Raw genomic sequence first — 15,059 nt, 5'->3', positions numbered from 1 at the left:
AAGAGCACACCATCCCTTTCCCAGACCACAGCAATCCCTCCCTCAAACTACCATCTCACTGCCTGTCGCCCTCACTCCCTTGGTTCAAGGATGCTTTGGCACAAGGCTTTGCCCATTGACTATTTCTGTGCCCACCATGCAGTGACTGAGTCATCAATGTCCTCTTCGATTTCATCACAGTGGCCCCTGGAGTCAGACAACTAGCAGTTTGAATCTCCACTGTCATATCAGTTATGGACCTTGAGCAAGTCCCTTCCTCATTTGTGAAAAAGAATAACAAAGTGCTCAATTCAGGGGGTTATTGTGAGGATTAAATTATGTCCAGCAAAGCCTGGAAAAGAGGAAGAAGTCAAATGTTGTCCTTGGACTCAGGATTTGGGTTTTAGTTTCACTATCATCAAATAGCTGCTTGGGATACTGGGATTCTGGTCCCTTAGACCACGTCTTGGGCGTTTACATAAGACACCCTGATGCAAGAAATGTAGACCAAAGGTGATCTGGGTTCTGTGAAAGAGGAAGTAGGGCATCCCCACCAATTTGGGACGATGGGCCATTCACACAGCGTGGAACTCCCTTTGGATCCTCATGCAGCCTATCATCTTGCACTTCTCACCCCCACTCTGAGCAATGGGGCGCCATTTGGAATAATGGGATAAAAAGCTTTTAGTGTCATGGCTTTGGAAGCAACCTTTGTAGGAGGGGCCAGTTCCCAACTCTCTGTGAGGCCACATGGATTCAAGTTCTGTCTCAGCTGCTCACTAGCTGTGTGCCTTAGGCCTTAGGACAAGTTCCTTGGCCTCTCCGAATCTTGGTTTCAGGAACTCTATACTGGAGATTATGGGATTTTCTGTTTGTCACCCAAGCTGATGTTTTGCAACTGAAATGGAAATCAAACGTGAAGCTCTGGCCGCCCACGCTGAGATTTGTGATTAACTGGGGCAAAGGGCTGATTAGGTGGAGGAACCAAGGCCAGAGGAATTTATGGCAGCCCAGGGTTTATGGTTTTGATATGGATTTATTAAGCACACTCTAGGACCGCAGAAGCTTCTCCTCTGGCCTCCAACCCCCACTCCATGCTGGCAGCGGCATGGACAAGGCTTCCGTTACAACGTTATGGAAAACATTTCCTGGAGCTCAGGAGAGGAGGGAAGGGACAGGGGAAGGCAGGAGTGGCCCCATGGATCTGCAGGCAGCTAATGGGTCCTCTTGAGGCTGGAGAACTTAATGATTAGCTTGTTGTTAGAAAGGGTCTGGGTACAGAGTTCTCACTGAACCCCTGGTGGGTGGGCACCTCATACCCAGCAGCTCGTACAATTACTATGGTCTCATTCAATTTAATCCTGACAACACTCCTGAAGGGAGCTGTCATTCCCATTTGACAGATGAGTCTCAGAAAAGAGGGGTGACCTGACCAATGTTACATTGATCTGTGACTCCCAGCCCAGAACCGTTGACACCCTTCTTTGGGAAGCTGACGGGGTCACCCTGTTCCACCCTCATCCTCGAGCATTCCCATGCCTGGGCATCCACAGTCCAGCCACCCCGCATGCTCTACTCCCATCCCTGAATGCCCTGATGTGCTGGTGATGTGTAGCAACTGACCCTCCAGGGGTAAAGCCTTGATTTGTAGCTCTTGAAGTTCTTGTGGTGTAAACGTCACATTGCCAAACATGGAGTTGGGAGGAGAAGCTAACAATTGGCTCTCCAGCACACCCCCGACTGCATATGAGGTTGTGGTGTGTGGTGGCCAAGGTGTGAGACCACCTGCCTGGTTTATCAGGGGAAGGACCAAGGTGGCTACAGACCTGGCTAGAAATTCTTGAGTGTGTCCTTACCTTTATTCTTTTTTTAAACAACTCAACTTTACAAAATCTCCCCGTGCCTTCTTATCCCCTGTTGCTGGCAGTAGGCCCAGGTCCCTGGAAATGACCCAGATTAGGGCTCCATCTTGGACCCTCTTTCCATTCTTCCAGATCTTTCCCTCTCTCCCCTCTCTCCCCGCTCAGCCCTCCCCTCTCTCCCCACTCAGCCCTCCCCTCTCCAAGAGGAAGGCTTGACTTTCATTCTCCCCACACAGTAAGCACTTGGAATCAAGGCATCCGAGTTAGATTCCTACTTCTACCTCTCAAGGGAAATCACTTCCCCTGAGCCTCAGTTTTCTCATCTATAAAGGGGGTTGGGGATAATAATGTCCAACTTGCTTACCTCTTTTTTCTTTTATTTAATTCTAGTTACCAGACAGTGCAATATTGGTTTCAGGAGTAGAATTCAGTGATTCATCACTTACATAAAATACCCAAGGCTCATCATAACAAGTGCCCTCCTTAGTACCCATCACCAATCTAGCTCATCCCCCACCCACCTCCCTCCATCAACCCATGTTCTCTATTAAGAGACTCTTGTGGTTTGTTTCCTTCTCTTCCCTCCTTCCCATGTGTTCATCTGTTCTGTTTCTTAAATTCCACATATGAGTGAAATCATATGGTATTTATCTTTCTCTGATTGACTACTTTTGCTTAGCATAATGCATTCTAGCTCCATCCACGTCATTGCAAATGGCAAGATTTCATTCTTTTTGATGGCTGAGTAATATTCCATTTAATGGAATATGTAATGAGATCTTACCATTTGCAATGACATATATGTATATGTCATATATGTTATATGTTATGTTATATGACATATATAACATATATGTCATATAACGTGTGTGTGTGTGTGTGTGTATATATATATATATATATATATATATATATATATATATATCACATCTTCTTTATCCATTCATTGGTTGTTGGACATTTAGGCTCTCTCCATAGTTTGGCTATTGTTGATAATGCTAACTTGCTTATCTCTTGATGTGAGATTAAAAATCAATAATGTAAAAAAAAGCACTAATATATATAAAAACATTTTGCATATCATAAAGAACTCTCTGACTATTCTCATCCTTATTTCTAACACCCGAAAAGGTAGAAAGGACACCCGTCCAAGGACTTAGAAAACATATGCGCCATTTATTTTGCTTTATAAACTTTTGTTAAAACACACAAGAGTAAGAAATGTTTTTTTGCTTCTCTGCCCCATTGGGCGGCAGAGTGACAGGGGCTCAGGTGTCAGCACAGGGGCTGGTGGCATTCACACCCACAGGAAGCAGCCCGCTTCCAGTATTGCTTGATGTGAATTTCACAATTCATCCCGATCAGGGCAAATCACAGAACAATTTGGCAAAAGCAATTGGCTTGGTCATCACAAAAATCTAGGAGCATCCATTTCCCACCCTCTCCTCTGTCTACTCTGCGGGGAGTCATGCAGATTCTGGAAGCTTCTGAGAGCTGCCTGGAGAAGAGGCTGTCTCAGGGAAGGAACTTCAGGGTCCATGCTTGCCCTCCCAACCCTTGTTTATTTAGTCCTTCAGATTTCATTGTTTAGGACCAGAACTCAAGTGGCAGAGAGAGAAGAAGGGGGGGGGGAGAGAGAGAGAGAGAGAGAGAGAGAGAGAGAGAGAGAGAGGAGAGAGTGAGAGAGAGGGATTTTTCAATGCCATGTCCTCAGAATCAGAAAAGCAAACTGCTCTTTGTTTTGTGCTTCCCACATTACAGTAAAATTATCTAAATGGAATGGATTTCTCCTGCTGGCAGGGTTAATTGGGGCTAAGGACTGAACCCCTGACCCAGAAGATTTTGCTACTATTAAAAGCCACTGCTACTCCAACTCCATCCTGTGGAAAACTCTTAACTCGATTCACTCCTATGACAGAGGCCCGAGCGACTTTGGGGGGCAGAGGAGCAAAGAGTGTGAATGACCGCAATGACAGAATAGTTCCAGCTTCCTCACCTTGTCCCAGATGAGTCTGAGCTCCCTGGCTGGAATTTCTGGGGACCCAGAGAGAGAGGGGCTGGGGAAGACTTGAGAGCTCTGAGTAGGGAGCAGTCTCTCTGGCACCAGGGACTTGACTTGGTGGCTTGGGTAGGCTGCTCCTGGGACCACTGGAGATGTAGAGGTTTCCCTTGGACATGTTGCCCTCGAACCCCTCATGCCTCTTTCACAAAAAGGAGCCATCACCAGTGGTGGAATTTGGGGGCACTGGAGTCCTGCTCCCCCATCCACTCAGAAGGGTCAGCCTGGGGTGGGGATAGGTAGCCAGTCTAACTGTTCACTCTCCTACCTAAGCACAGTGCCAGCCACAGGACCCATCTCTTTCCTTCCCACTGGCTTAGTGGCATTTTGCAGAATTTTCCCAAAGCCTCCAAAATTCCACATGACATGCTGACTGTTCCATCTTGGGGCTTAATGTTTCTCAAATGTGCTCAAACCCAGGCCTTCTCATCCCTCCCTTGAACCACCCCCAAACCATCCCGCTCCCAGATGGCCAGGCCACATTGGTCCATCTCCCAAGAGCCAGACCCCTGACACCCGCCCTGGACTTGGGGAGTGAGGAGAGAAAAAGGAGTCCAACAATTATAACTTCTCCTTTTCATCAGCAAACAGGATGCTGGACCCTGATTAGATATTAGTGTAGCTCCAAGCCAATCTTAGTCCTGGGCATCGGTGGGGCCCCTGGGAAGAATAAGACTTTGGCTTCTGAGGCTGGCGACAGGGGCAGGAAGCCCCTCAAACTGGATCACGGTGAGGACAGAAGGGCCCTTTTAGTCACCGTGGTCAAGAGCTCCTGTTCTGATCCAGGAAGATACAGGATCAAATCCTGACTCAGCCACTTACGAACTGGGGGTTCCAGAAAAGTCACTTAACCACTTAGATCTCAACTTCATCTTCGGTAACAATGAAAGAGATGATGCATGTGCTGCACTTAACACAGCACCAGGAATGAGGCAGAGTCTGAGACGGGCCCTGGGGGGGCAATTCCTCCCTGACACCCTTCTGAGCTGCGTGCACCCACCCATCTTCACCGCCGTCTCCAGGTGTCTTCCCTCTCACCCGCATTACATGCATCACCAGCCCCCATCTGGCCTGCCCTCTCCCTCCCGACCCGCCGCACATCCTCCCGGCTAGTCATGGCCGAGGAGCCCATGTCTCAGTGCCTCAGTCTGGGGTTCAAGGCCCCCAGGCTTCTCCAGACAGCTCAGTCTTTTCATTGCCTTCCCCCCACGCCCTTCTTCTGACCTGAGTCCTCGCCCAGACTGTTTGCCCTACTTTGGAATGTTGTGTCTCACCTGCTCCACTAGCCGAAATCCAGCCCTTCCTTAAAGGCCTAATGCAGTCTGCCCCTTTCTTGGTGCTTTCTCTGACCACCCTAGTCCCTCCAAGTTCCCGTTGCAGTTGCCCACCTTGGATTGTCCTCTCGGTGTTGACAGCCTGTAGGGAGCATCACCCCTGTACCCACCCAAGTCCCAAAGAACGGAAGAGCCATGGGTTACAGGTGGAACGGTGTCTTCCTTCTCAACAGTCTCCTACGCTGTGCCTAGCCCAGCTAGGGCTTTAGAAATGCTCCTGGGATAACCGGGTGGTTGTCTGCAAGTCTTCTTCAGCCTCTGGAGAGGTGGCTGTGGAGAAATTAGCATGGCTGAGGTGGGTGACGGTGGCAAGTGGAGAGGAGCGTTGCAGGCAGGGGCAGCAGGACAGGGAGGGATCAGAGGCCCCGATCTGACCCAGCCTTGAAGGGTTTTGTGTCTGGGCACTAGGACAGTACTTGGAGAGAAGTACCAGTCTGAGGGGAAAGGGAGCTAGCTATGTCCAAGCAAGGTCCCATGTCATCTCCAGAGAGTTGTCCTTTGGGGGTGAAGAAGTTGGGGTTAGGTATGATGAAGGAGAAGGCAGTGGCTTTGGCAAGAGAAGAGTTGTCCAAGGCAACAGAGGATTTTCCAGCTGGGGTCTCCCCAAGTCAAAGCCCCATCATCCAGAGCAGGGGGTGGAGGGTAGCAATGGGATGTGGCCCGCAGCCCAAGTTCTTGGGCCCTTCGCCCTTTCCATTGCTGCCCTGAGACTGGCCTTGTTGTCACGGCTTCCTTCACTGTGAACAAGTGACCACCGGGGCTCTCTGAGGGGGCTGGGGGGCCGGCAGAGCCCCCGACCCCCAGCGGCTTGCTAGATGACTTCCTGCTTGGTGATGGTCGGCTGGGGGATGGCGGAGGGGGGCTTGACAATCGTGGCGATCGCTCCTGGCAGGAGCTTGTAGGGCTCAGACGCTGAGCCACCTGGTGGTGAGGGCTGTGGAGTCTCAGGGGTGGCTGGAAGGACAGAGAGACAGACAGGGCTGCTGAGAATTCCAGCCATTTGGGGAATAAATGAAGACTCCTGAGTAGGTTCTTCCCCCACTCTGAGACATAGTTCCCTCTTCTATAAGATGAGAGAATTAAACTAGATAATCTCTAAGGTCTCGTAAAATTCAAACCTTCTGAGTTCCAGGTCACAAAGTCTAAGTATGGTTAGTCTGGGAGGCTGCAGATGGGCCAGGTGTGGTCAGAGCCTTTTGCCTAGGTCCTACCAACACCCATCTCCTCCACCATTTAACATGGAGATCTGGGCTGCTTCTCCCAGACCAGGGCCCAAGTCTGACTTTGTTTGAGGACAATGGGACATGTGACAGTAATATCCTTTCTTGGAGAGAAGGGATAACAATTGATGAGACCCAAGGGTCTGGCCAACTGGCTCAAAAAGTACTATTTCTTTGATATTTAGGTAGATGGATAATGGAAACTAATTGGCCTCACAGCATCACACATTTGTAAGCTAACTTTGGCCATGACCCACTTGGCCAACTTTATTCAATGGACAACCTTCCCAAAGAACAATCTCAATGAAATGCAATCTCATTTTAGTGGACGACCTCCTCATCACAATGATAATCTTACTTTTTGAAGAACTTTGTCCAGTGACAAACTCACACTTCTGAGATTTCACCTCAGAATGAAATATATGTATATATGGCCCCCAGTGGACATCCCCACCCAAGGAGTAGTCTCATCCAATTGTATGATGGCTAGTCTTACCTACTGGGCAGTCTTACTTCAAAGAACAATTTTACCTGATGGGCAACATCACCTAATGGAATTCTTGCCCCAACGGACATATTCATCCAATGGATCCCTCATCCCAAGGACAGCTTCATTCAATAAAGGCTATTAATTACCTCGCTGAGTAAAGGACCTCACTGAAAAAAACAGCCTTAAAAAAAGGCCAGTCTCACTCCTCACTCCTTACCCCAGAGCACAGAGAACTGCTGTATCCCAGTTCCCATCTTCTAGACCCATCCTTCTCCTGGCTCCCCCCTTGGGCCCCCAACCCCATCCCTTGCTGGGTAGAGCTCAAGTTGCCCACCTGCCTGCCCCCTGGGTCGGGGCCACTCACACATCTGTCCATTGCTGAGGTGAGAGGGCATTGTGTTGGCAACAATGACGTTCGTGCCCATGTGTTCCTGCATCAGGTGAGGGTGCAGGGGATGATGGGCATGAGGTGCATCACTGGAGGACCCTGCAGGTAAAGAGGGGACTCAATCAGGATGGAGAGTCTGAGATAAAGACCATGGTCCTTGAGGTACATCTTCAGGTGTGGCCAATAAACCTGTTCATTCAATACTGACAGTGCTTGTTGGCTACCCATTTCTGGATTAGTAAGCTGGGGCTTACCACTCCTATCCATAGGTTTCATGAGGGTACTGAGAAGACCCAACAAACCAAGAGAACAGAAGTTGAAAGAAAGAAGGAGCGTGTAAGGAAGCTGTGAGATCAAAATATTATAATGAATAGTGTATTGATTGACTATTAATATAAGAGATTTAACCAATGGCCCTCAAATCTCCTTGGCATGCAAGTCCTTCAAGAATTTGGTGCCAACTCACCTTTAGCCTTGTCCCCCCGATAGCCTCTGCTTCAGCCAAACCTACTTATAGCACCTGAGTGTTCCCTGTACTTCCCTATTTCTATACTTTTGCTCTTATAATACCATATAAGGTATAGGTTGGTTTGGTAATGGCTGTGGTCACTGGTGTGACAATGGTGGGATTTTAGGGCTTGCAAGAGACCTCTAAAGTATACTGTTTCCATGATAGCTATCAATTATTGAGCATCTAATATGTGCCAGGTACTGTTTCACAGCACTTTTCATGTTTAAAATAATTTAACCCTCATAACAGTCCTATAAGGTGGATATCATTATCATTATTGTCCCATTCTACAACCAGATGAGATTACAGGGCCCTGTTATCTCCCAACAGAGCACAAGCCCCATCTTGATCCTATTTTTTTTTTTTTAAAGATTTTATTTTTAAGTGATCTCTACACCCAACATGGGGCTCAAGATCACAACTCCAAGATCAAGAGTCATAGGCTCTGCCGACCGAGTCGGTCAGGCGCCCCCGTCCTGACCCGGATCTCGATGACACTCGATCCATAATTCACAGGGTCAAAGTGAAAATGAAATGAGTTATCATCTGACAGTAGTTCTCAACTGGGGGAGATCTGGGGCCCTCAGGGGACATTTGATAATATCTGAAGATGTTTTTGGCTGTGCTGCTGAGGAGTGCTACTGGCATCTCAGGGGTAGCGGGCCAGGGATGTGGCCGAACAGGGTACACGACAGCCCCCACAAAAAAGAACGATCCAGTCCCAAATATAGGCCCAGGTGGCCCTGGGCCAAGCCATCACTAGTAACCACATCACTTCCAAAATCCTGAGTTCAAGTACCCTCACTCAGATCCTGCTTCCTAGCCTCCCAGCCCACTTCGTCTTGTACCATCACTGCAAAAACTCTTCAGCCCGGCTAAATCTGTCAATTCCCTGATGCCCACTTTTCAGTATCTATCACCATGGCCCCTAACTGCTGGAGCACCACGAAGCTGTCTTCCCTCCAGAGCTTTGCACTTGTGCTTGAGCAACAGACTCAATCAAACATGCAACTTCCTCCTGATAATTGCCCTTGGATACCTACAGTCATCTCCAGCTTTGCTGAAGTCTAAACAGTCTCTTGGCTCGTCTCTCACTGCTGCCACCATCCCAGCCTCAACCTGCTTTTCCCCTGGCTTCCTCATCTCAGTAAGTTATTCCATGAGCGTCCCTGTCACTCAAAGCAAACACGTGGGTTTCATCTTTGTTTCTTCCCTTCCCTCGCTTCCCACATCGGGTCAATCAGCAAATCCTGTGCGTTCTTCCAGTCATGCCTTCGTCCCAGCTTTCACTGTCCTACTCCGGCCTGGAGACAAGTAATGGTTAGGGGTCTCCTGCCTCCACTGTGCCACCCCTGGAATTTACTTTCTACCTAGCAACCAGAGTAGTTTGCTAAAAAGAGTAGTCTGATGTTCACTCTTCTGCAATGAAAATGAAATCCAAATTTCTGACTGTGACCTACAAGACCGCATGTTGCCGATTTGGTGTCTGCCCATATCAGTTTTCATCTCATGACCTTATCCTTCTTTCTCGAACACACGAACCTCTCCTGCCTCAGGGCTTTTGCATGAGTTACTTCCGCCGGGAATGCTTTTCTTTTGGCTTTTAAATGTTCTATTTCCTTTCATCCATCGGGTTTTAGCTCAAAAGTCCCACTTCAGAGAAGTTTGTCTCTGTTGGACAACCTACCAAAATAGACCCCTTTCCAGTTACACTCTATCATATTACCTGCTTATTTCAAAATCTCTAGTTATCCTTTGGTTATTGTCAGTTTCCATGAGCCCTTATGCACACACGCGCGCACACACACACACACACGTACTCACACGCAACCTCCAGAAGGGCAGAGCTCTTGATCTCTGCTGAATCTCCAGCACTTACAACAGTGACTGGCACACACTAGGTTCCCAGTGCCTGAATAAATGGACCATTGGTTCCATTTTTCTGATGAGGAAACTGAGGCTTAGGTAGGTTAAGGGATCTGGCCAAGGCCACAGAGGGAGGAGGTGACGGAGCTGAGAGGTGGGGCCTAGGTATGAAGCTTATCTTTTGCCAGGGGGCCCGCCCACCTCTCAGCCCCTCCTGGGCCTGGCACGGACCTCCCAGCAGCATCTCCTGCAGCAGGTTGTCGATCTTGGCCATGCCGAAGAGCTTGATGAACTGGATCTGCTCGATCATCTGCCAGGTGATGCTCTGCAGGGTGGGCAGCAGTAGCAACAGCTCGCCGAAGCGGCCACGCGAGTCGTACTGGCGGTCGTTGATGTAGTCCTCCAGGCTCACCTGTACCTGTGAGCGCAGCCGCTTGATCTTGCCCGGGTCGCTCAGCCCCTTGGCGTCTGCAACGGGGAGGGCACAGGTGAGGGAGGGCAGGGGGGCCCAGTCGGAGCCTCTGGGGAGCCAGGATCCAGCTCTCCCCTGGCTCCTGGGGTCCTGACAGCGGCTCTTGAGGCCCAAGGTCACCTAGGGAGTCCTTAGCCGTGCTAGGACAGCATTTGGGATCCTCGGGAACCTGGGTACACTAGCACATCTGTAGCTTCCTGGACGCAGGCAGAAAAGCATTTCTGTCACATTTCCTGAGATGCAGAACCAGGAGATGGGGGTGGGGGGTGGGAGGAGTAGGACTTCAAGAACTTACCCACGAGGGCACCAAGCAACCTCCTCATTACACATGGGGAAATGAGGCAGAGAGCAGGGAAAGGACTTGGCCCAGGTCATACATCCAACTTTTGGTAGATCCATGATGGGGACTTGGGGCTCCTGATCAGCATTGAGGTCCCACTGACCAGACCTCAGCTCATGCTGCTCCCGCTGCCTTAGGAGAGTCTCCCTGTTTCCCTGCTCCCTTGCCTGTGTCATCCTGGGGTCTCAGCTTAGGTTCCATCTCCTCCAGGAAGCCTTCTCCATTCCACCCTCCCAAGCCTGCTTTATGAGTGTCCATCATATCCCAGATTTCTGTGGCTTTTCTGTCGCTAGTGGCCACATGGGATGTAACGGTCTCTTCCACCAGACTATGAGCTCTGGGTGGGCAGGCATGTCTTGTTTGTTGTTTTAAATTTTTTTTTTTCAATGTTTTTTATTTATTTTTGGGACAGAGAGAGACAGAGCATGAACGGGGGAGGGGCAGAGAGAGAGGGAGACACAGAATCGGAAACAGGCTCCAGGCTCCGAGCCATCAGCCCAGAGCCTGACGCGGGGCTCGAACTCACGGACCGCGAGATCGTGACCTGGCTGAAGTCGGACGCTTAACCGACTGCGCCACCCAGGCGCCCCAATGTTGTTTTAAATTTTTTAAATGCTTATTTATTTTTGAGAGAGAGAGAGAGAGAGAGAGAGAGAGAGTGTGTGTGTAAGGCAGGGGATGGACAGAGAACAAGAGAAGCAGAGGTCTGAAGCAGGCTCTGCATTGACAGCACAGAGCCCAATGTGGGGCTTGAACTCACAAATGGTGAGATCATGACCTGAGCGGAAGTCAGACACTTAACTGACTGAGCCACCCAGGAGCCCCTTGTTTGTCATTTTAAACCCACTACCTAGTACCATGCATGGTCAATATTTGTTGAATAGGTAACTCGATGAAGGGATGGGTAGATGGATGGAAGGATGAATGAATGAAAAAAAATCAATGGATAAATTCTAGATCCTTAACCTAGAAGGGGATTCAAATGGTTGTCCAAGAGTTAAATTCAACCTTTATGGAGGTAATGCATTTATCACCTCTTTAATGCAAAAGTAAGTTGCAGATAGAGAATTTCACTCACATTTCCATTCCAGGGCTCACTCCACTGAGCCATATTTGTGCATTCCTTCATTCAGTCAACAAACATTTATGGAGCATCACCTACATGCCAGGCCCTATACTAGGTCACCTGCCCCTCCAAGCCAGGTTGCTAACCCTGACTCAGCATCAATAATCCCATCTTATTGAGCAATTACTACCTGTCCAGCTCTGTGCTGAGCACTGCAGAGGATAAGCCTGGGCCAGGTGCTCAAGGAAACTAGAACCAGAAGTCTTACCCTTCAAGAAATGGGGAAGAGTGTGCAGTAGGTAAGAATATAGGTTTGAGTGCTAGATAGTCTGAAGTTCAAATCCAAGCTCTGCCATCTCCTGGTTGTGTAACCTTGGGCAAATTAGCCAATCTCCCTGTGCCTCAGTTTCCTTATCTGCAAAATGGAGATAATAACAATTCCTACCTCAGAGGTACTGTGTTGCAAGCAAGAAGTGGCATAATCCACATCAAGTCTTTAGAATGGTGCCTTAGTGAGCATTCCAGAAACTGTGGTCATCTTCCTCTTCGTTACCGTTATTACCGGAGGTGATCTCCATGTTGGTGGGGTCTAGCACTAAGGGCAGTGGGCAATGCCTGGGCACATGGTGGGTCCCCTCTAACATGTAAGGAGGTAAGTTAGCAAGCAAGCCTTTGAAGTCCAGGCATCTTGATATGGTAAAATGAAATCGGGCTTTGCACAAAGACATAACTATAAGGACATTCTGTAAAAATGTAGGTGGAAAGTCAGCAGATGGGATGGGGTGAGGAGAGCCAACAACATTGTAAAGATAATCAGCAGACACCAAACTAGCCCTGAAAATATAGGAAGGAGATGGGAGAGAGAAGACGGAATGGCGAAAGGGAACAGTGAGATCCTCCACGAGTGTAGGAGGGCAACTGCGATCGGAAACAGCTACATCAAGAAGGAGAAGGCTTAGCATTTTATTTAGAGCCCGAAGAAACAATTAAAAGAATCAGAAATGGTGCCCCCTGGGAAGGAGGCTTTAGCAGGGAATGTGGAGTGGGGGGACTGTTTGAATTTAAATGTGTGCAGATATTATTTTGGTAAAAACGTTTCAGGGAAAGAGAAAAGATGAAAGGAAAGAAAAGAAGGAAGGGAGGAGGTAGGAAGAGGAGGAAGGGAGGAGGGGACAGAAGGGAAAGGAGAAAAAGGACAGAACCAAGCCCCTGGAGCCCATGTGCCTTGTCAAGGCACATCAGCTCTCTGAACCTGGTTTTCCTCGTCTGGGAAACAGCGAGTGCAAACAGCCTCTCCCAGTTGTTGTCCTGCAGAGGGAGGCTGTGAATGTAGGGCACACCACAGGAGAAGTGTGACAGAGGGTCTGGAGCATCGGGGGCGGGAGGGAGGGGCGGACTGTACCTGGGTCAAAGAAGATGATGGCTTTGAGGCAGGCATACTCATTGTCATCTATCTGCAGCTCCTGGAAGGGCAGCACCAGCTCGTCGAGGATGCGCACGGACACCCGGCTCATCTCTGCCAGCTCCGGGCAGTGCCGAGGGACGATGTAGTCATTGCCTGGGTGGGTTGGGAAGGAAAGGGGATCAGGACATCCCCTTGGGTGTACCCTTCTCCCCAGCTTTGCGTAGGCCCTGTCCTTTGCGGCTGCAATGCAACTGGTGCCCATGGGAGAAGGCCCCATGGGGATTATCATGCCCATTTCACAGATGAAGAAATGGAGGCCCAGATGAAAGGAATGAGTTGCTTGAGGTCATCGGACTGGGCCTGGAGCCTGGCTTTCTAGGAGCCTTTCACATCACCCGTGCTCCATTCTCTGACATGACCCGTAAGAGTAGTGACATTCGAGGGCCACTTAGGAGGCAACAACACATCAAGGTTAAGGGCCCAGATTCTAGAACTAGACTGCCTGGGGTTGAAATCCAGTTCCACCACTAACTAACCATATATATTTGGATAAATTACTTTCTGTGCTTCAGTTTTTTTCATCTGCAAAATGGGGATAAATAACAGAGCCTACCTCCTAGGGTCATTGTATTAAAGGAGTAGTGTTTGTAAAGTGTTAAGACTAGGATCTGGCCCATAGTGTGATCTATACGAGCATCTAAAATAATAAATAAACACGCCATGGGAGCAGACGTGACATAGGCCAAGGTTTGTGCCATTCCTGGCTGCGTCTTGCCCCTGCTCCAGAAAGCACTCAGAGTGCAAGGGCAATTCCAGGGATAACCCCTACTTCGCTCTAACTTTAACCTTGGAGGCCTTCCTTGCCTGGTGTCCACACTTCTTGCATCTGAGTAGAGGAGCCAGATGGGAACACTGGGAAAAGTCTATTTTTTTTTTTTTTTTTTTTTAATGTTTGCTTATTTATTTTGAGAGAGAGAGAGAATGAGAGCAAGCAAGCAGGGGAGGGGCAGAAAGGGAGGAAGAGAGAGAATCCCAAGCAAGGCTCCACACTGTCAGTGCAGAGCTTGACATGGGGCTCAATCTCACAAACCTTGAGATCATGACCTGAGCCAAGATCAAGAGTCAAACGCTTAACCGACTGAGCCACCCAGGTGCCCTGGGAAGAGGCTACTCTTGATCTTTCTCCCTTGCCCCTGCATGCCACCTTGGAAGTCTCCTGTGCCCGGGTGCATTCCACACTGGGTATGCCCTCCGCAGAGCCCTGGCTGGGGCAGGCAGCCTGCTTACCTAGAAGCAGAACGTCCTTGAACACCATGGATCGCTTGGTGGCTCCAAGCAGCAGGTGCTCACCGGCGTGGGCTCTGAGCAGGGCCACCTGGAAGAGAAAAGGGATGGTGTCTGGCCGTGGGACTCCTGAAAAGCTGTCTGCACCCCCTGGAAAGTTGCTCCTAGCCAACTCAGTGACCCTGGGAAAGCTGGCTTAATGCTTCCCTTGCCTTTACCTGCCTGAACTACAATAAAAGGGCTTCAGAAAGCTGTCGCCTTCCTCCTACAACAGAGAAAACCTGGAAAAGGTTCAACAGGAACCTGGAAGGGAAAAGAACATGCACTCAGAGCTAGGAGGCCAGATGCTAACTTTATCTTTGAACTGCTGTGGCCTTGGGCAAGCTGCCTCTTCCCTCTGGGCCTTGTTTCTGTGCCTGATGAAACTTAACACCATTCTGGGTGTTTTTGTTTTTGTTTTTGCAGCAGAGTTTCATCAGACTCTCAAGAGGGTCTATGAGGCAGGAAGATCTAAAACCGTAGGTCCCGAACTCCTACCCGTGGACCAGCTACGGAAGATTATGAAGAGTATTTTGTAAAATGCAGATTCTTAGGCTCTACTCCCAGAGATTCTGAGTCTGTAAAAGTGGGCCCAAGGATCTGTATTTAACAAGCTCCCCAGTGATTCTGATGTGCAATTGTGTTTGGGAAATCCCTACTCTGGAAGATCTCCAGGGTACCTGCTCACTTGACATTGTAAGATTCTAGGATTCTGAGAGTGAGTTCCAAGCATTTGGACATGGG

General features: G+C 49.2%; 1 protein-coding gene across 6 annotated transcripts in view; it reads right to left on the bottom strand.

The window, feature by feature from the left end:
• Positions 1-2,994: 2,994 nt before the first annotated feature.
• The window catches only part of HNF4A (hepatocyte nuclear factor 4 alpha), a 59,336-nt gene continuing 47,271 nt past the window's right edge, over positions 2,995-15,059 (bottom strand). For 3 of the 6 annotated variants that reach the window (XM_060618549.3, XM_060618561.3, XM_060618519.3), the window contains exons 6-10: positions 14,280-14,367; positions 12,990-13,145; positions 9,911-10,177; positions 7,279-7,431; positions 2,995-6,188 (exon numbers count right to left, since the gene is read on the bottom strand). In XM_060618549.3, coding sequence (XP_060474532.1) covers positions 6,046-6,188; positions 7,279-7,431; positions 9,911-10,177; positions 12,990-13,145; positions 14,280-14,367 — 807 coding nt within the window. In that variant the 3' untranslated portion in view covers positions 2,995-6,045. The remainder of the gene's footprint in view (positions 6,189-7,278; positions 7,432-9,910; positions 10,178-12,989; positions 13,146-14,279; positions 14,368-15,059) is intronic. The other 3 variants (XM_060618534.3, XM_060618542.3, XM_060618529.3) reach the window with 3 other exon arrangements.

Source organism: Panthera onca, chromosome A3 (genome assembly GCF_046562875.1).
Source record: "Panthera onca isolate mPanOnc1 chromosome A3, mPanOnc1 haplotype 2, whole genome shotgun sequence".
Lineage (NCBI taxonomy): Eukaryota > Metazoa > Chordata > Mammalia > Carnivora > Felidae > Panthera > Panthera onca.
This window is presented reverse-complemented; position numbering and strand designations above follow the sequence as displayed.